The sequence below is a fragment of the Pungitius pungitius genome, chromosome 8 (assembly GCF_949316345.1).
Source record: "Pungitius pungitius chromosome 8, fPunPun2.1, whole genome shotgun sequence".
NCBI lineage: Eukaryota > Metazoa > Chordata > Actinopteri > Perciformes > Gasterosteidae > Pungitius > Pungitius pungitius.
Window position 1 is genome coordinate 2,849,677 of NC_084907.1, and position 19,731 is coordinate 2,869,407.

Genomic DNA, 19,731 nt, shown 5'->3' on the forward strand with positions numbered 1-19,731 from the left:
GGCATAAGAAAAAGTTGTATCGCAAATAATATAGTTGTTCATTTTACACTTATAATTTATAGAATATGCTTTACTGGGAGGCAATTTATAGTGTTACATAAAGTAAAAAATATTTTTAAGAATATTAACAAAAAATGCTATTCTAAATTGTTCAGATTTCCGTTTCGGTGTAATTTTCTAACACCAATTCAAACGTTAAGAATCAGACACCACATCTTGTCACCACTGAATGTTTTGAAATGACTCCAAATTAAACTCGAGGATACAGAAATGGAAACGTAGAGTAGGTCATGTGATTTGTGACTAATACCTTCATTCAAATGAGAAAAAGACGAGAAAACTCCAACAGGAATGTTTTTGGGGGAAAATTGCCAAATGTTTTTTTAAAGTTCCTCATAGATGACAACCTACATTTCATTCAAGTAAATGTGTGAGGTATTTGATATTTAGTAAAGTACAAGTAGAAATTCAACTGTTAAAAATACTTCACAAGTCCTGCTTTCAAAATGTATTCTACAAAAGTACCCACTTAATACAAAATGCCTACAGCTGTCAGTGATATACTTCTATGTAGTTGTATCATTATTATGGCTTGATTATGCTGTTATCGCTAGTTACAGTAGAGCAATTTATACTTCATGTACTTTTCGTTTAATCTGTTACAATGCATCACATTTCGTACTAGAAAAAGTCTTTCCTAATTAACAAAGCGCAGTAAAAAGATGAATATTACTTTCTGAAATATCATAGAGTAAAAATATAATAACCATGCGCAGCAAATTTCAGATTTAAATTGACTCTGAGATTCAATTTTAACTCTAAGCTGGTATATTGTCCCAGTCGTGTCAGTGTTAAATCAACACTCAACGAAGTGTTAACAATTTAACTCGGAATAAGTGTCAGAATAAATCTGCTCAATGTTGAACACATCATTTAGCTGATGCTTTTATCAAAAGCAACTAATGTTGCATTTTTAACACATGGAGTTTACATTTTAGCCCAGGGAGCAATTCAGGGTTAGGTGTATTGCTCAGGGACACTTTGACATGGAACATGGGTAAACCAGGGTTCAAACCAACAACCCTGCACCCTCACCAATCCATGCATACATACATACATGGAGTTAAGCCTGATACCAAGAAGTGTGACACTGTACAGTTACATTTCAATCCTATCAAAGAGTTAATTTAACTCTACTAAGTGTTGCAAATTAATCTGATCTTGACACTGGATGACGACTCAAGCTCTTTCGTACAATTGACTCTGTAAGAGTTGAATCTTTTTGCAGTGTGTACCTTGAGATTTATAGTTGTTTATAGTTGAATTAGTTTGAAACAATTAACAAAAAGCAAACAAACCTTAAATTTTCTCCACGTTGTTTAACTGCAAGAATCTGGAGAATCCGACTCAGGAACCACACGGTTACGTATAAACCAAATGTTTTAATACGTATAAAAACAACAATACGATTCAGACACACGCGGACTACGGGGGGGGGACATGGGGAGATGTGGGCAGGTGGACGCTTTGCTCTGAGGAAACAGCCCACGTTACCACACCAGGACTGTCTCTTAGTTTCAGCCCGTTCGGAGGCTCCTTCGCAAAAAAACGCACACGGCCGTGATCAGTCCATCCCGCCCATGTCGTGCTGTTTGTACGACTGCGACACCAGGCTCCCTGCGGAGGAACACGCCGGTTACACAACGGTTTCCTCTAATTGACGGGCAATTATTGGGCAGTAAAAGAACGTGTTTGAATAAGAGCTGGAGGATCCAGCATCCTTCTGTTTCTCTAGAGGAACATTCGCACAGCACTCAGAGCAAAGGAATATCATACTCACCACTCGGCTTCAGACACTATTTATTCTATTAATTCATTCCTTCTAAATCACTTCAGCTGCACCAACGTCTGCTGCCGGCGTTAAGTTGCTATTCATAAAACAGTGACTCTTCCCGCAAAAGTTTGAAGCGCCTTGAGAGGCTTTTAATGTGAAAGATCTGCGCAGGAAGTGTGTTTTTGTTGAGAGTCTGCTTGACAAAAAGAAGTAAAATTGTGATTTCATTAAAGCAATAGTTTAACCTTTTGGATGGATATTAAATTGTGTCTGTGTGTGTAACAGTATGTGGTTAGCCTAGCTTAGCATAACGACAGGAAGTAGGGGGAAACAGCTAGCCTGGCTCTGTTCACCTGTAGTTTTTTGTGCAATCCTGATATTTCTCAGGAGATATATAATTATCCAGTTTATTAAGTTGTATTTGTTCAGTTGAAGCGTACAGAGAGCAGAGTTGTGTTGATATAGATTTGGTCTTTTAAAAATCAAAACATAATTTTAGATGATGTAGATCTTTTCATAATAACCAACCTTTTCTGCAATTAGTTCAGACATAAATATACACCTCTCTCTCTCTGACACACACACACACACACACACACACACACAACAAGCACAGGGAGCGAGGTGAGAGCAGGAGGGTCAAAGGTCAAGCAGGAAGTAGACGTAGACTAGCCAGCTAGCGAGCTGCACCATCCACACCGTCAGCACCCGTCCGACAACTACAGACCGACATCAGCCGAGCTGAAGTAATGGCGAGACAGCCGGAGGGAGGCAGAGGTCAGCAGAGGTCATAAAGCCACAGCCTGGGAGGGAGGAAAGAGGAGCCGCTGTAGATTCACCTCCTGTGGAATCAGGAAATCAGGTTTCTCTCCCTCTTATTTTAATTGTTTGATTTGATATTTTGGCAGACGGGTCCTTCATGTGTGAGGACGAGGGAGCTTCAGTTTAACCACCACTCTGGTCCCCATTTAGTCTAAAACGTTGAACTGTAATCTGAGCACGAAAAAAGGAAGCGTCTGAAAGCTTGGGCGGTTTCACGGCTGTAATTACATAACTTCAAGGACGGGAATTAGCTTCGACGGATCCATCGCTGCATCTGAGGCGGCGTCTTTGTGTCGGTACACACAGCGGCCTTCGAACACACAGCCCACACATGTGGGGGGGAGATATTGGCTTCACACGAGATATTTGTCCTCAGAGAGAATTCCTCGTATTGAAACCAGAATCAAAATGTCTCAGTAAGAAGAAAAAAAAACAAAGTAGTGGAAAAAAACTTTTATCTTGTAGATTGTGAAACAGAGAACAAATGTTTTACTTTCCTTTTAACATGAAGAAAAAAATGTAAGCATTTAATATTGCATAAATATTAGCCTAAAAATATTTTGCATTATATGATATTTTCGCTCCCTCCTTCGAGTCTCATCATTTACTCCGTTGAGGTTTTTGAAGAAGCTGCCGTTAGTAACGGGACCGGATGTCATCTAATGAAACACGCAGCAGGTGTTTTGTCCTCCAGACTGTGGCTTTACATCATGCAGGTCAGTGAGTCTGTGTGTGTCTGTGTGTGTGTTGGGGGAGCGGGGGGGTGGGTTGCGTTGGGGAGGAAGCAGTAAGGGAGACAGGCCGAGGCAGGGAGGCGTCAGTCAGACTGAGCCGAGCTGCCTGACTGAGCAGCAGCAGGGCGGGTGGAGAACTTACCTGTGGCCAGGCCCCCCTCTGCCCTGCCCTTCATCCCTCCTCCTCCTCCTCCTCCTCCTGCTCCTACTCCTCCAGGGCCAGAGCTGCCCAGGGCCTCCACAGGGAAGGAGGGCCGTTCGCCCCTGTAGGGCTTGGGCCTGAAGGGGAAGTCTTTGTCTTTACCTTTAGAGCCTTTGGGACGGCCGGCTGTCTTCTTCTTGGACTTGCCGTCCCCCTTCACTCCCAGCAGGGGGTGCACCTCTGAGAGGGACAATAAAAAAAGACAGGAAATCACAGCAGGATTAGTTTCTGCATGCCAACTTAAACCCTCTGTGTCTGTAGCTCCGGCCCCCTCACCGTCGCTGGGGACCCCCTGCAGCTCGATGGTGGTGGTGCGAGCCTTTTTCTTGGTCGGGCCTCCCTCAGACAAAAGCTTCTTCTTGTCGCTGCCGGCCAGCGCCTCCTCGGGGGCGGCCGGCTGGACCGAGGTGTCCGGCGGGGGGCCGAAGGGGTTCTCCTCCGGATCCTCCACCTCGGGGGCGATGGGCAGGTACAGCAGGGCCTTGTAGTCCTCCAGCTCCTCATCGCTGCAGCACAGGGGCGAGAATCGACACTTTCAGTCATGAGACTTGAGGGTTCGGGTGAGCCGTGATTGGGGGAGGTGGGAGCTGAGGTGTAGCCGTTTCTCACCTGCTGCAGAAAGCCACAATGGGGTCGACAGTGGTGACGTCCACCTCTTCATCCTCGGCAGCGTCGGCACCTGGAGCACCAGCACAGGAGAGAACCAATGAAACCAGTGAGACCATTGCACATAAAACCAGTGACGTTTTAGGGGGACAAAAAATATATATTTTCCCCAAGCATTTGATCCAGAAGTTTCTGCCCATCAACAGGTTTATTTAATGTTTACGGCTGTGATTAAATCTTTCTCTATGCATTGCATTGTGGGATATCTGAGCTGGATTGTGAGGGAAAATACATACACAGAAATAGTAGCATGCAAACAGTTAAGCTATTTGTTTCCAGACGCGTTTCCTATAATTTGTTATAAATTTAAATAAGCAGCTTGTTTCCAGATTAAAACCCAGCATGTGCCCCCCTACCTGTCTGCTCGGGTTCACTCTTGTCTTCGTCCTCGATGTCGAACTCTGACTCTCGTTCTTCGTACTCAACGTTCTCGTCCAGCTCTTTGAAGTCCGGAGCGAAAGCGCTCCAGTTTTCCTGTAGAAAAAAAAAAGAAGCAATGAGTCACAGGTTGATGGAGCGAGAGAGAGTGGAAACCAACACAACAGAGTTCACTCATCCTCTATTCGTCACGGCTACACACCACTTGGTTCTGAGCCCAGATGGACACCACCCCACTGGAGATAGAGGCGATAATCGGACGGACAGGATGCCACTGGAGAGAGGTCAAAGGTGAGACGGGTGAATAATGGGATTATAAAACAAATTGTCTGGTGTCATTGTTTGAAACCCCTAGGCAGTGTTGTACATTTCTGAATATTTGACGTTCTTACAGCCACATCCAGCAGCAGCTCTCCTCTGGTCCCATGCAGGATCTTCACCAGGTTGCCGATGCTCTTCTCCCAGATGTAGAGGGCGTGCTGCCTGGCTGAACCGGCCACGATGTATTCGCCGTCGCCAGAGAAACAGCATCGCTTCCAGGGAGTCCTGAACACAGGCAGCGGACCGAAGGAGATCAGAGGAAAAGATGGAGACAACGCCACGGAGTACATCAGGGGCAGGGAATGCTTTCTTCTTCCCAGTCTGTGTTCAAACTGCAAAAAAGCTCAGCAATTGTCCAGGTCCCCCCCCCCCCTCCTAAACATCAACATACCGGTTCACCAGGTCCTGTAGTTTCTGCATGGGTTCGGGCTCACCGTCTCGGCCACATGTCAGTATCTCCCTGCCATCGTACACCCTGATGATCCGGTCTGCTGTGTTTATGAGGAAGCAACTGCGTAGAACCAGAAAAGGTGTTACAGGAGGGAAAGGGGAGGCTCAAATAAGTAATCTTTAATAAGTCTAATAATAACCAACAAAAATTCCATTAGATTGTGTCACAGAGTGAGGAGAACCCTGATTCGTAATCCTATAAATCTGAAGTTGAATGTGCCATGGAATCAATAGTTAGTGAACGCTCACAGCGCCCTCTGCTGGAAATGAGGCACACTGCATGAAACTGTCTTTCACTTATTAACAGTACATTTGAATGTAAACAGCATTACAGCTATCGTCCTGATCTTCACCCATAGAGGGTCTAAAGAAAGACTTTCTGTCGCCTCTCACCTGCCCTTGCGTGCAAATTCAATAGACTTGATGGCAGTGGTGTTGCTGGTTCCAGTTGTCACTCTGAAGGAAGCCACCAGCTCCTGAGTGTTTGTGTTCAACACCAGAATCTACAACAGGAGACAGAGGGAGACGTGAGGGGGAAGGAAAACAGTTCACTTGAGTCGAGTGTAAAATGTTAAATTCACAAAAAGTTTGCTTTTAGTGTAACCTTAATTTCTTCTGATCAACAGGATAATAATGCAAGTGCAGTCTATGTGAAGGTATTTAATCTGCATTTTATCTGCATTTTATCTGCTGCGGTCTTTTAATCTTCTGTCACGGGACATTTTCAAATTCTCGATGTACAACTTAAAGCTGTTTACTTTCATTCTGTAAAATAAATTCCCGTTGCAGATTAGAAATACCGCTGTGCTATGCTGTCTGACCTTTCCTTTGGCGTTGCCAGTGTAGATGAACTCCCCCCGCCTGTCAAAGGCCGCCACCACGTTCAGGTCCGAGTCGTCGTCCACGGGCAGGACGACGTGTTTGGAGTCGGACAACGTGAGCAGGACCGGGGCCGACTTCATGGGACACACCAGCACCTTGTCCCTGAGACCCGAGCACAGCGTCTGGTTAGTTCTGTTTCGGACGGCGTGGAGGTCAAACACATCGGGCGAAGTGGCGTCACTCACATGTCCCTGGGGTGGCACTGCAGCTTCAGGATGGGCGAGGGGAAGCGGAACCTCTGGTCACAGTCTCCTGACAGGACGTCCCACTGCGAGACAATGTTGTCCGTTGAGGCGCTCACCAGCTTGTGACCGTCGCGACTCCAGCTGCACACATTCATCCAACCCCCGTTAAAAAACAATCGTTATATTACGTGTAGTCCAAGTCGGGTACCAGGTGGATGTGTGTCTCACCACAAAGAGCAGACCGGGTGGATGTGTGCGCTGATGATTTTGGCGATGCCCCGTGTGAGGAAGTCCCAGATGACGATGCGCCCGTCGTTGCAGCCCACGGCCAGCAGGGTGCCCCAGCGGTTGAAGGTGCAGGTGAGGGCCATACTGATACAGTCCAGAGTGCCATCTGCCTCCTAAAATCATATGCAATGAAATAATTAAACAGCCTTCAGTAGGGGGATCTGCACATGAGAACGTATCCTAAATAAAAAGATTAAACGTAGAGAAGGAGCTGGTGGCTTACCTCTGGATAGTTCTGCCCGAACGACTCTATAAGAGAAATACGCAAGATAAGAGTGATGAGAAACAAGAGACAAACATTCATAGAGCATGTACGGATATAATGTGTGGGGCGAAAGAGTACAAGGAATGGCAGTAGAGTTTATTTTTACAGAGATAACATTTAGTAATCTTAGATTAACGTAATATATCAATTTCAAAGACTCAAGGGAAACACAAATGAGTAAGTTCAACACTTTACAACAAATTTTAAACAATTAAGTTGAATATTCACCAGAAAGAAGCAGGAAATTATCCATGAGTAAAGTGAGAGAAATCCCGAAGTTTAATCCAAAGTCTGAGCCAGTAATTCATAAGAAAGAACTGTGTGGACATTTACAAGGAAAAAAAAAACATTTACTCATTTTTTACATTAAAGAATTCCCCAACAAATCGGGGATGCAGAAATTTTACAGGATGAAGAGATATTCTGAAATTTCTTCATCAATAATAATTTCAGGGTTTTCTTTCGAAAGTTTTAAGATGCCGTTAGAGAAATTAGGCTTAATATTCTCAATGGATTTCCTGTTCTTTCATTTATAAAGATGACAGTTTCATTTCATAGTATCATCACATCGTTTCTCACATAAGTAAATGAGTAACTTTTGTGGTAAAATAAATTTGTATTTAGTTTAAACCTCAAACTACCAGGACTGTTTAAATCCCTGATTAGATATTATTCTATTTCTGACTCAGAAAATTGATCTCACGGTTTTTCCTCCATCCGGCTGTAGATGAAAATAAAAAACATTACAAACACATCAAACCTGGATTAGATGAACATATGAAACAGTTTTTAAATGATTAGACTTATTTTGAAACAGAAAACTCGTAATTTCAATGTTGTTGTTTTTATATTTATTTTTCAGTGTAACTGTTTCTATGGAGTTTTCTTTTTCCCCATCATCACTTTCCTCAACAGAAACGCTACCAGGTAAACTACCCGCTGTCATGTGGAACATCGAGGTGTTGCTGTTATCATCACATCAACCTAATAAAGGCGAAAGGTTCATTATAAATGATAATGAATATGAAGAAAATAACGATACGTCGCAAAGCAATGGTCTGTACTTTCCCATAAATTAACATTTCATTCAAATAACGCTAGAATGAGAGACAATGTGTGATGCTAACGTTAGCCAACTGCTACATCTTCTTCCATTATTACATTACAAGTTACATTTTAATAAACTCAGACGAACCATTCGAAACAGACTTAAACTCCCAAGATACGTTAACAGCGTGGATCGAATACTACAAGTATTTATTTTATTTGGTCGACTCGTCGTTTGGGTTAATGGTAGCACGCTAGGCTAACGTACAATGCTAACCATAACAAGTACAGAGTGTTAGCTACGTGAGATAATTCCGGTTCATTGTAAACAAAGACAAAGAAATTATCATTACCGAGCAAATCGAGGTTCATTGTTGGGCGACTGGCGACTCAACGACTTGGTTTGACAGATTTCTCCCTAAATTACACACGTATTTACTTCTGCTCTGTCGACCGACTGGCGCCGAGCCTCCAGTGAGGACCCCAAACAACGCGTCCCACAATATGCCTGAACAAAATAAAAGCGACCGTCTTCGCTGGAATTAAATGTTGTAGTTGTGAATACTTGTCGGGTACTCGTTTGAGTATTCTTATGTTACGCTGGTTTATACTTCTACTCAACGGAATTCAACTGACTGATTTAGATTATTGATCCAAAATACGAATCAATTAATAGATTATGTGAAACAAAACTGAGATATGGTTAGAAATGCTCATCTAATTATGTTCCTTTAGATTTAAACCAATTCCATGTCTCTGTTATTTATTATAGGTACTTCGTCAATTTAAATTGAATCATTTATTTATAGAATTTTTAATTAGCTTTTTTATGAAACTCTTCATCTCTCAAAATGCAAACTATCTGTATCAACTGCATCACCAAAGTGAAATTAGAGTGACATTAAAGCATCAATGATTATAATCCAATATGACAACATATGTTAAATTATGCAAGTACTTTTCCTTTTAGGTCCTTTTCACATTTTGATTGATTGCGTTGGACAAAGATTTTAAATGCAGGACATATGATGGAATATTTTAAACTGTACTTAAATAAAACATTTGAAAACGTATTCCACCCACTGCTGTGTTTACCAGTGTACCTTCATCAAATAACCTGAATAGTGTAATCTAATTTCTCTCAAAAAAATAAATAAAACTCCAATAATTGCCTTGTTTTTAAGACTAAATTCTTCAATCTGATTTGCCACTTTTGTGTCTTTCTTTCCGCACCATTTTTCTTGCACAACGTAAAGAACCAATACTTGTTTTTGGTGGATATTTATGTATGTTATTCTATTTCTGAGGGAATGTTAGTCTGCCGTCGCTACACAGGTTCGGTGCAGCACAAGTTTGCACGTTAGTCTTTCTTTTTTATCTACATATATCGGAAACATTCATGTATCCAACAGGAAGTACAGACACCCCCCACCGAATAACAACAGGTTGTAGCGATGCAACCTGGAGCTGGATTTGGGGTAGCTCACCCACAAACAACTTCCGGTTTCCACGATAAAAACCCTAACATCTCCGCTTTAAGGGAGTGCAAACTGCTATAGTGGCATCTTTCACTGTGAAGTCAAACAGCAGCCAATAATATACACAGGGGCGGCTGGTCCATAAAGGACATTTATGTGAAATAGCAGCAGCCAACGTGTGAGCACAGATTGCATATATATTGAGATGTTCTAATAGATGTTATATAAATATATTTGTATTGTAATATATGTATCCTTTAATATCATATTTGTATATGATATTTATGATCTTTATATTGGCTATTTATAATAGTTACGATGTGGTAGTGGAATGGTATGGTATGGTCCGTATTATGTTAAACTGTTTGAAGAAATATTACAAATTTAACTGCAAAGTAATAATGCGTGTTTGATACCCTTTTTTGCATTGAATCATTCTGTGATGTTTACTGAAACTTTGGCTGGCCCTATAAGAAAAACTACCAGCCGCCACTGGAAATACTTATTTTATAGTAATTTTATAGAACGTAGACTCAATAAAGAAATGTAAACAGTTCTTCTGATCATGTGTGTGATCTTTTAGACTGTGTAAATGTACTGAATATTTCTCAACTTTGATTTTCTCCATAAGTTCTCAACTCTTTTTCCACTCTTCTGGCAGAAAATCCTTGTCTTCTCAAGATGTCTGAGTTACCATATCAAGAACATTTCTTCAATAAATATTATTAGTAATATTATATTAATAAACAGCAAAGACATGAAGAAGTAAAAAAACTAATGTAATATAAAAATACATCTCGAGTAGTCCACCTCATCACCGAGGGGAGTTTTAATTTGAAGGGGTCGAACGGAAGTCCATCGCGTTGTCACTTGTCCTTTGACGGCGTGTGCAGGCGTGCTGATGCGTGCGTGCGTGCGTGCGTGCGTGTATTTTTGTGTGTGTGTGTGTCTTTTTGAAGGCGCCACGTCGGCAGAACCAGCAGGCTGAAAAGAGAGCTGCGTAGCTCAGCCCGCCACCGAGAGACAAGTCCTGGACCCACACGGCTCATTCTGACCTTAGTTTTTAATGCGATAGGAGGAGGAAGAAGAAGAAGAAGAATAATAGGAGGAGGAGGAGGAAGAAGAAGAAGAAGAAGAAGAAGAAGGTTGCAGTGACTAAGAGACAAACATCAGCATTTCAGAGCACAGTTGTGTTTCGGAGGCTGAAAGCTGTCTCAAGTTTCTCTGCCAGGTGTGTCCGCGGCAGAAGGCTCTGGAAACAATGGTGAAGGTAAAACTAACCCGTCTCCTCGTTAACGTTTCACAACGTGCTCCACGAGATGTTTTTGTAAACGTGTGGCCAGGCTCCACGAGCGACGGCGTGGGGATTTGAATGTGGTTTAATTTGTGCGTGGCAGTGGAACGTGGCCTCTTTCCTCCTGCGAGAAGAGTTTTGTGTTTTTCTTTTCTTTGTTTTGTACAGCAGAATTTAAGTGTGACGTCACCGCTTCCTGCAAATGTTTCTCACTAACTATGATCCGGAGAATCCTCCTTTTAAAAAAGAAAGAAACACCCCTTTGCTTCCCGTTAGGTTTGTTTTACAGACTCCATCGATGACCTAGCTGGGTTGAAACCTCAAACATATTGGGGGGGTCATGATGTAGGAAAAGCTAAGGTGTGAAATGCACTTTGGTTTGAAGCCTCTACGTGTCGTTTTCATAATCCAAGCGTCACAGCTTCTGGCCTGTGTGGCGAGGGAGGCTTCATTTTAGAAGGGTCAAAGGTTAAGACCGCTGAGCCACAGAGGCCTGGACCCCAGTCAGGTGGATCCGCCGCACCTCTTCAGTGGAGCAATGTTTTATTTTATCAAACAGATCCCCAAAACGGGAGCGAAAAGGCCAGATTGTGTCATCGTCCTGTCGTCGAGGACTTGTATGTAAAATATTTATAAAGTCAAATATACAAGGCCGGAATACATTAAATGGCCTCCACGTTTCAACATCATCTTTATAGCGTGGTAAGTGTGTCACGTGTTTATATATGATCATCATGATGTGGAATTGAAATAATTATTTTCTTTCACTGAGGGACGGGGATTAAGCTAGTTTTAAAAGACTGTAAAGCCCTCTGAGGCAAATTTGCAATTTTGGGCTATACAAAATAAAATGAATTGAATTCTATATAATATTAATGACATACACTAAGTTGTTTTTGAGTGTGTCGATTTGATGCTATAGTTTCCCTGCACATTGTCACATTACCAGAAGTTTATTAAAAACAGAGAAAATCTAAATTTTAGCATTAAACAACTACTGTCGTAAGCTTTTTCCTGTAAGCAACATTTTACTGTAAGTTTTGTGTGTCGAGTGAAGAAACTCGTGTATATATATATATATATATTTTTTGCCTATTTTTCCAGAACGTGAACAGCGTCATCGCGGAGCCGCAGCCGGGGACCAGCATGGCGCCGGACGAGGCCGAACCCGCCGACAACCAGCCCACCGAGGGTAAGCGGTCCGACGGGGTGCTGGTGGCGCCGTAGCTAAACGCTGCATCACCAGCGGGGGGGAGATGTGATGCAATCTGTGCTCACACGTTTCCTGCTGCTATTTCAGAACGTTTTGGCTTCAGCCCGGCGAGTCAGCGCGCTTGTGTAAGAGCTGCCACTCACAGCTCAACTTCGCTGGTCGCTGCCCCCCCCCCCCCCCCCCCCTCCTCCTATCCATTCACACCCACAGCACCAATTACATCCAAACATGTAAAATCGCTACGTCATTTTAGCGCGGAATACACTTTTAATCTACCACAATCAGGTCAATGTTTACGACCAAATGGCTACCGAACTAATGCCGTTTCCCATGAGCCTCTGCTCTACTTGCAAGGGCAAATGTTAGCACGCTAACCTGTCAAACTAGTATAGTGAGCAGGAGAAAATGAAAAGTTGTGCCTGCTGAACATCAACCGCACAAAGCCAGGACTCAGAGGGCCAGACCCCCACCCCCCACCTCCTCCTCCCCCTGTAGACTGGGAGGTTTTCCTCAGGGAATCCGGTGCTTAGAAACACTACGGCTTCTGTCCACGGGGGAAGACCACATTTTTATTTATAGGTTCTTTGTTTTCATTTCCCTGCCCACCGGACAAATGAAGCATCACGCTTCCCCACAGATTGTTCTTTGTTCTTTTTTGTTTACGTCGCTTGACGTGTGCTTTGATCCGTTCCCAGATCCCGGTAAGGACCACGTGGTGCCGGCGCCCGGCATGATGTGGCGGGTCACCGGCGGCCTCTTCAACGTCACCAAAGGAGTCGTGGGCGCCGCTGTGGGCGGGGTGGCCTGGGTGGGCGGCAAAAGCCTGGAGCTCACCAAGTCGGCCGTGACCACGGTGCCCGCCATGGGGGTGGGGCTTGTGAAGGGCGGGGTGTCCGCCGTGGCCGGCGGCGTCTCCTCGGTGGGCTCGACGGTCGCCAGCAAAGTCCCGTTCACGTCCAAAAAGAAAGACAAGGCCGAGTGAAGGGGAAGGTCAGGAGGAGGTTTGATGATGATGATGATGATGATGATGGACCAACGAGGAGAGGCTGCCAGCTGATCTCAGTCTGCCAATCAAACTCCACAGTGCCTTCTAATGCCTACTCTCGGTCTTCAACATGCGATTCTTGCCACCGCTCAGAGATCTGGACTTTGATGCAAACACACTACGTTACAGCGCCGAAAGATTCCGTAGCACCGCGGCAACCAGGGTGCCACCACATTGCTGACTCACCGAAACGCTTCAGAAAGAGCCGGTTGTCTGACTCTGGGGGCGGGGTTTCTACGTCTGGGAGCGAGCCTCCGGCTCCGGGCGAACAAAACGAACCCGGCTGAATATTTCTGTTTACAGTCCGGACTGAGGCTCTCCTCCTCCTTCTTCTCCTCAGTCCTTTCCAAATACAAAGTAGCCACATATTTAGTGACGTGTTTTCAGATTTAAAGTGCTGTTTTAACCTCGATGGTATCGAAGTACTATTGAAATGTATGCGACAAGTATAGAACGTGTTAAGAGAACCACAGATGTTTTTTTTTTTTTTAATGGATGGATCTTCAGTCTACTGACCTTCAGACCTTCTGGATGAGCCCCGGCGCGTTTCTTCACCCAGCGCCCTCGAGGCTCCATGTCGGAACACTTCTCTGAAATGTCTGCAGACACAATCTCAAATACTGGGCTCAGGTCTTTTCCATAGCTACGTTGTTGTTGTTGTTGTTTTTTTCTTATGTGTAAAACATCAAAATGCTACGCTGGAGCTTTTAAAAAAATGTTTACTTTTTGTTTTCTAAAGATTTCAAAAACATTCAGCTTCAATTGATCCATGGATGGTTTTGTCTGAGACGAAAACTTCTCGACGTTGTCTGGACTGTTTGTTTTGGTGAAGGTTGAGCTGTACCTATTTCTTTTTTTTTTTTTTTTTTTTAAACCGGAAGGTGAACATTGAGCTGCGGTGCAGAACAACATTGGTGAACGTTTATATGCAATATCAGCATTTCAATGCAACATGTGCAGTGAATAGGAGCTGTTGCTGATGGATCGAAACTATGTGAAAGTGTAATGTGTTATTGTTTTCTCGATATATATATATCAATAAAGTAGTTTTTAAGATCGAAGTTGTCTTTCAATCAAACTAAAGTTATGTAAATCCTACAAATGTGCATTCTCTAATTATGTCCTGCGTATTTTGAATCCAACATTGTCTACAAGGTTCATTGCATCATATCTAAACAAAGGGAAGGTAATATGAAAAGTTCAAAGTGACCATTGGACTTTTTTTTGTAAATTACTAGATTTAAATTCATCTGTCAGTCGGTTCGTAGTGTTTTTTGCTGCCTTTGAGATTTTGTTAATACATTTGGGGCCTTTATTTGTTTCTAATATCTTGTCTCTTGAGCATACAATAAATGAGTTTCCTTAATTTTGAAATGCCGATAATATACAGTACTTTAATTGTGGTTGGGGGTTTTTTGGCCGCTAATGTGGCGAACACCAGGGAGCAGTGTCGTGCACTCACCACTGGTTACGCTGCGGGAAAAAGACAACGAAGAAGAAAACCCGGAAGCGTTTCCTCTGTTGGTTCCACATGTACGCTGTGCCCGTGTTGTTTAATATCAGGAGATAAAATATCGAGATAAAAATGAAACCGTGAAATGAAAAGTGGATTAGTTTTGTAGCTTGTTAAAGGTAAGATATTTGTATACATTCCGAGTTGAAGACGGGAGTTGGTCAAATGTTCTTTTCGTGTTAACTTATACGAATGTTCTTATTGATTAAGTTCATAAGTCACTTAATTCATCCAACATGGCACCAAACGTACAGAACGTTACTAAAGTAAACAACAGTCGGAACGTAAAGACGGATCAGATTTTATTTCCACCGTAGAACGTTGCTCGTTGGTGTCAACAGTAAACAACAACCAATACACAAGTTGTGTAATTTGTGATGATTTAACGTTAGTTGTCATTATTTATTGAGGCATTTAAATGTTTACGGGGGTCAGAAACAATTATGGAACATTTTTATGGTAAAAATACATTTTTTTGTTTGTTTTTTACTGATTTCAGATGAGTCAGCAATGCTCGTAAAACGTGCACGTCGGTAGTTTACTGACCTGAAGGTTGTTCGTTGTTTCCAGACTGAAAGATGTTGAGTGAAACCGAGGCTGCAGAGCTGCTCTCCTTCCTGAGCCCCGAAACGCGCCCAGATGTCAAAGGTCAAACCACAGAGTACATCCTGGGGATGTCTGGAAACAGGTACGGTGGCGATGATGATGATGAGTTCATTATATCCACGTTGATAATAATTATTTATAAAGAAGGATTGTGGAAGCTACTAACTCTGTACTGAAAGAAAAGAAAGAAATCACTCAAAATAAGAACAACTGCCAATGATGATATTTGATAAAGTAACTGTTTCTATTTTCCAGTAACTCTGTCTCTCTTTTTGTGTGTTTGTGCTGGTTTTCAGGGACGGCTGCCGCTTCCTCCGCTCTAAAGCTGACTTGCTGCGTGCTGTTTTTGCTTTGACCTCTGACCCCTCCATCGCCATCGTGAAGGACTGTTACCACATCCTCATCAACCTGTCGGCGGACGAGACTCTGCACCAGGTGATCAGTCCTGATTAATTCAGCAGGGTACCATCTTAATTTACATGTAGCGCTGAACTATTACGGCATCACAACATTATTGGTCGTCTCTCATCCAGGTTTTGGTGGCGGATGTCAAAGTTATTCCTGTCTTGTTAAAGAAGCTTCTGGATCCAGAGTACGTGTTCTCGGATAAGATCTGCACCATCCTGTCCAACCTGACCCGCCACACCAAGACCTGCAAGACCGTGTTCAAGGTGGGTTCAGTGAGCTGCACACAGGTCCACGCAGCCTCTCGGGTCATGGAATCAAGCGCTCCTGGCTGAGCCCTCCGCGTTTCCCCGCTGTTTCAGGTCCTCCAGGAGGAGACCGGTCTGTCTCAGCTGGTGGACATCTTCTGCACTGAAGGCTACAACAAGAAGGCCAATTTCCACTATCTGAGTCCGCTGCTGTCCAACCTGACGCAGCTGCCCGAGGCCCGAGACTACATAATGGATAAGGACAGGTGAGGAAAACCCTGCAGGAGGGGAACCGAGGGGAGGTCTGAGTCGCCCAGTTCTGCTCATTTTCTGAGGGAAAGTGGGTGTTTTCTTAACCAATAGATGGCGAGCTTTAGTTACTTTACCAACGTAGGACAAACATGAGCTTTCCAAAGCATATTTTCTGCTTTTAGTGCAATATTCATGCTCTTAAAGTTTGTACGTCAGTAACTTCAGTGGTTACACACAAAACAACGCGTCATGAGCGGATACAGTCGGAGGACAGTGTTTTTTGGTCCATGGTGTGCGTGGATCAAGGAGCATTCTGAACAACCACAAACATTCCCAGTTGAGTCCATCGAAGTCTTGACATCATTCGGCCCTGCGGCAACACGCTGTATTAATCTGTGTGTGTGTTGCAGGTGTGTAATCCAGAGGTTGTTACCCTTCACGCAGTACCAGGCTTCGGTGGTGAGGAGAGGAGGAGTCGTAGGGACGCTGCGCAACTGCTGCTTTGACCACGGTGAGACGCATGGAGGCCTCAATCACACCACTGTTCACTAAAAAAAGGCATTTAAAATATAATATTAAAAGTTAGGCGTTTCTGGAGGTTTTCTTTATTTTGTCCAGCTTTGATGATTAAGTAAAAGTTTATATCTGTTTGCCGGATAGAATAGTGAATCCATTCGGATAACTAGAAAAAGACATATTTAAAGGTTTTTAGGTTTCTCCTAAGAAATCATTTTAAACCCTAAATATTGATTTCTGAAACCTTCCGCGAGCCGGATGGGAAGTTGAAACGTTTGTTTAAACAGCTGCCCTTAAATTGGGTGAATTAAAACCTTTCGCTATCAACTACACCCAAAGAATAAACCACGTGAGAGATTCTGCAACCGCTTTCCGTCCCCGTCGTGTTGGTCGCGTCCTCGCTCAGCGGCAGTGCGTCATCTAATCCCAAGCCTCTCCTCCATGTGTGCAGCGCGTCACGAGTGGTTGCTAAGCGACGCCGTGGACATCCTGCCCTTCCTCCTGCTGCCGCTGGCCGGTCCGGAGGAGCTGACGGAGGAAGAGAACGAAGGTGTGCTTCTAACAGTCAACCCTTTCGGGGGTAATTGGGGTTTCATGTTTGAGTTTCTCCATGGCTCTTAACAGACGTCGATGTGGTCTTCAGGTCTGCCTGTGGATCTGCAGTACCTCCCCGAGGACAAGAAGAGGGAAAACGACCCCGACATCAGGAAGATGCTGCTGGAGACTCTTTTATTGGTCGGCGAATGAACGCAGACGCAAAGTCGCCGACGGGCCCGTCCTTCTCGCGCTGAACCCTTTTGCTCGCTTGTTTCTCTCCTGCAGCTGACGGCGACCGGAGGCGGCCGCAACACGCTTAAAGACAAGAGCGTGTATCCCATCATGAGGGAGTTCCACCGCTGGGAGAAGGACGTCCACGTCACTGCAGCCTGCGAGAAACTGGTCCAGGTGGGACGAATCTCATTCGTGTCATTGTTACCGTCAGATACGTACGGCCCAGAGTTTACTTTGTGTCGCTCGAGGACGCAAACATCCACCTGGACTGAAAGATGAACTTTTGGGGTGTGGTGGGGGGGTGAAAGGTCACTGTGACCTCACAAAAATAAGTTTTTGGTGTTAACGAAGTAATTGATATGCTAATTAGAATAGTCCACAAATGGAAAAAAAACGCATTTTGTGCACTAATGAATGAATGAGGAACCACGTGACCACCTCGTCAACCTTAAACCAGACACAAACAACTCTTTGACTTTTGACCCTGACCTAAGACACCGGCCTGATGTCCGTCCTCCGTCCCCCTCCAGGTGCTGATAGGAGACGAGCCGGAGCAGGGGATGGAGAACCTGATGGAGGTGGACATCCCCAAGGACGTGGAGGTGAAACTGAAGGAGGCCGACGTCAAGGAGCAGCAGGAGCTGGAGAAGGAGCAGGAGGAGATGAGACAGGAGGAGGAGAAGAAGAAGAGTAGTGATGCACAGGGGACGGACAAAGGACCGGACGGTGGACTGACACGGTGAAGATGTGGCTTTGCCGCTGAATCTGTTAAAGTGAGAGCTAGATGTTCTTCATCCACAAAGAGCCACCAGGCTGCAGTGACGTTCTCCAGCTGGTCCCAAAGAGGAAGTGACATCACTGCCGAGGTTGAAAAGTGAAGGTTGGGAAATGAGAAAGCTTCCGTTTTTACAACTTCTCTGCCTGTTGAGGCCTGAAATAAAGTTGTGAGGGAAAATCTTGATGCTTTATAATCTGCTGGAGTTACCTGTACTCCAAGGTGGTTGTTGTTGTTTTTTTTTCCTCCAGTGTGCAATAACACCAGCGGCAAAGAAATATGTCGACGTGTCTCATGTCAGATCAATTTTAACAAATTACAAACTTTCATTTCCTGATTTTATTACTTTAATAAAAGAGTATGAATGACAAAGGTGCCGATCCGAAACACGTGTCACAAGAAGAGATGATTTTAAATGTCTGATGAGCGTTTCCTGGTCCATCGGCGTGACGTTCGGTGCCCACAGGGGGGAGTCATTTCTCTCTGATCTGGAACCAGCAGGGAAACTCCGGAAAATGAAAGAATGAGCAGTTACTGTCTTGACAATGTGACAACGGTGTGATTAAATCATTTGAGCTTCGGTGTAAAATGTAGGTTTTTGTTTACGGTCTCCGATCGCTTTTATGAGTAAGTTATCAATTCGACTCATTTCTGATCGAAGCAGCTTCATGTGAGCAGAGAGATAACAGATTTAAACGTTAGACATGTGAGTGAGACTGAAGATAAAAACCAGGAACTAACACTCAACTCTGTGTGTGTGTGTGTCCTTTGCAAGGTCTTGTTGAGACCTTTTTTTTTTTTTTTGCAAAGTCTGTGAGAGAACAGTTTTTGAAATTAAAGATAAAGGTTTTTTTTTTTTTTGGACAGTTGAACGAAACAACCGGGGAAGTATGAGTAGTGAGGACGATGTGAAAGGGTTGTAGTCAGAAACAAGGTCACTGTGTGACTACAAGAATCCTCACAGCAACAGAAGTGTGAGCAGATTAGCTTTAGTGGAGCTTTGAGAGGAACATTTGGCTGTTACTTATCTACTCTCTGGCTTATAAAAGATGAATACCCTGTTATTTAAAATATAGGCTCTACAAGTGTGTGTGTGTGTGCGCGCTGATCAGGTTTTTATCAGTTTTTCCACCTCGGCACACAAAGTCAGATTCAAGTCACGGAGGACATGGCCTCATTTCACCAAGAAACATTTGTTATAATTAGCCGTTTTTGAAGTCATTTGAATTCCTCTTAAAGTAGGAAGTCATCCTTCCTCTTTTAACTCGACCATCTGTGAGGTGAAAAAGAGAGCAAATCGGCGTCAGAGGGCCGACTCCATTGGTGAGTTTTAGCTGTTGTTTTTGGGCTGTGACGTCTCGCTTCGTCCTGCTGCTTCCTGTCACTTTGAACCTTGAAGTTTTAGTCAGAGGAGAAACTCCAGAAACAGCCTGCCGCGTTTCTTTGTGCATTGGAGGGTGAAGACGGGCAGGAAAAGAAAGAAGGCCTGTGTGGAGCGATGACGTCACCGCTGATTCGACCGAGTGGGCGGGTCCGTGTGC

At 43.9% G+C, this 19,731-nt stretch overlaps 3 protein-coding genes across 7 annotated transcripts; 2 read left to right on the forward strand and 1 right to left on the reverse strand.

The window, feature by feature from the left end:
* Positions 1 to 214: 214 nt before the first annotated feature.
* On the reverse strand, positions 215 to 8,563 carry rbbp5 (retinoblastoma binding protein 5). Of its 4 annotated transcripts, none has more exons than XM_037447922.2 (15): positions 8,428 to 8,554; positions 7,256 to 7,344; positions 6,986 to 7,011; positions 6,703 to 6,875; positions 6,475 to 6,615; positions 6,229 to 6,391; positions 5,801 to 5,910; positions 5,349 to 5,468; positions 5,029 to 5,182; positions 4,839 to 4,910; positions 4,615 to 4,732; positions 4,202 to 4,271; positions 3,869 to 4,098; positions 3,533 to 3,772; positions 1,454 to 1,677 (listed from the first exon to the last, which is right to left on the reverse strand). In XM_037447922.2, exons 2-15 carry the CDS (start codon positions 7,278 to 7,280, stop codon positions 1,625 to 1,627), a joined length of 1,695 nt encoding a protein of 564 aa, XP_037303819.2. In that variant the 5' UTR covers positions 7,281 to 7,344; positions 8,428 to 8,554; the 3' UTR covers positions 1,454 to 1,624. The 4 variants fall into 4 exon arrangements, with proteins under 4 accessions (XP_037303820.2, XP_037303818.2, XP_037303819.2 ...); XM_037447924.2 differs by having other exon boundaries at positions 1,455 to 1,677; positions 3,695 to 3,772; XM_037447921.2 differs by having other exon boundaries at positions 217 to 3,772.
* Positions 8,564 to 10,484: 1,921 nt separating this feature from the next.
* Positions 10,485 to 14,161, forward strand: zgc:153675 (uncharacterized protein LOC768179 homolog). The gene is made up of 3 exons (XM_037491210.2): positions 10,485 to 10,822; positions 11,951 to 12,038; positions 12,755 to 14,161. The coding sequence occupies exons 1-3, from the start codon at positions 10,814 to 10,816 to the stop codon at positions 13,039 to 13,041; spliced, it is 384 nt and encodes a 127-aa protein (XP_037347107.1). The 5' UTR covers positions 10,485 to 10,813; the 3' UTR covers positions 13,042 to 14,161.
* A 414-nt stretch (positions 14,162 to 14,575) lies between these two features.
* hgh1 (HGH1 homolog (S. cerevisiae)) lies at positions 14,576 to 18,577 on the forward strand. 2 transcript variants are annotated; one of them, XM_037491209.2, is made up of 10 exons: positions 14,576 to 14,736; positions 15,117 to 15,305; positions 15,520 to 15,658; positions 15,757 to 15,894; positions 15,991 to 16,142; positions 16,539 to 16,639; positions 17,096 to 17,194; positions 17,288 to 17,379; positions 17,467 to 17,589; positions 17,946 to 18,577. In XM_037491209.2, exons 2-10 carry the CDS (start codon positions 15,196 to 15,198, stop codon positions 18,156 to 18,158), a joined length of 1,167 nt encoding a protein of 388 aa, XP_037347106.2. In that variant the 5' UTR covers positions 14,576 to 14,736; positions 15,117 to 15,195; the 3' UTR covers positions 18,159 to 18,577. The 2 variants fall into 2 exon arrangements, with proteins under 2 accessions (XP_037347106.2, XP_037347105.2); XM_037491208.2 differs by having other exon boundaries at positions 15,188 to 15,305.
* The last annotated feature ends 1,154 nt before the right edge of the window (positions 18,578 to 19,731 follow it).

What these genes read in the sequence shown, in the direction of transcription:
- zgc:153675 (XM_037491210.2), top strand. An exon ending in CGACAACCAGCCCACCGAGG is followed by an intron (nt 12,039 to 12,754) that starts GTAAGCGGTCCG and finishes ATCCGTTCCCAG; the next exon opens with ATCCCGGTAAGGACCACGTG.
- rbbp5 (XM_037447921.2), bottom strand. Translation starts at nt 7,280, where the DNA reads ATGGATAATTTCCTGCTTCTTTCTG. An exon ending in CAGTGCCACCCCAGGGACAT is followed by an intron (nt 6,392 to 6,474) that starts GTGAGTGACGCC and finishes CTCGGGTCTCAG; the next exon opens with GGACAAGGTGCTGGTGTGTC. An exon ending in TCTGGGCTCAGAACCAAGTG is followed by an intron (nt 4,733 to 4,838) that starts GTGTGTAGCCGT and finishes TTTTTTCTACAG; the next exon opens with GAAAACTGGAGCGCTTTCGC.
- hgh1 (XM_037491209.2), top strand. Translation starts at nt 15,196, where the DNA reads ATGTTGAGTGAAACCGAGGCTGCAGAGCTGCTCTCCTTCCTGAGCCCC. An exon ending in CTGGGGATGTCTGGAAACAG is followed by an intron (nt 15,306 to 15,519) that starts GTACGGTGGCGA and finishes GCTGGTTTTCAG; the next exon opens with GGACGGCTGCCGCTTCCTCC. An exon ending in CGGACGAGACTCTGCACCAG is followed by an intron (nt 15,659 to 15,756) that starts GTGATCAGTCCT and finishes TCTCTCATCCAG; the next exon opens with GTTTTGGTGGCGGATGTCAA.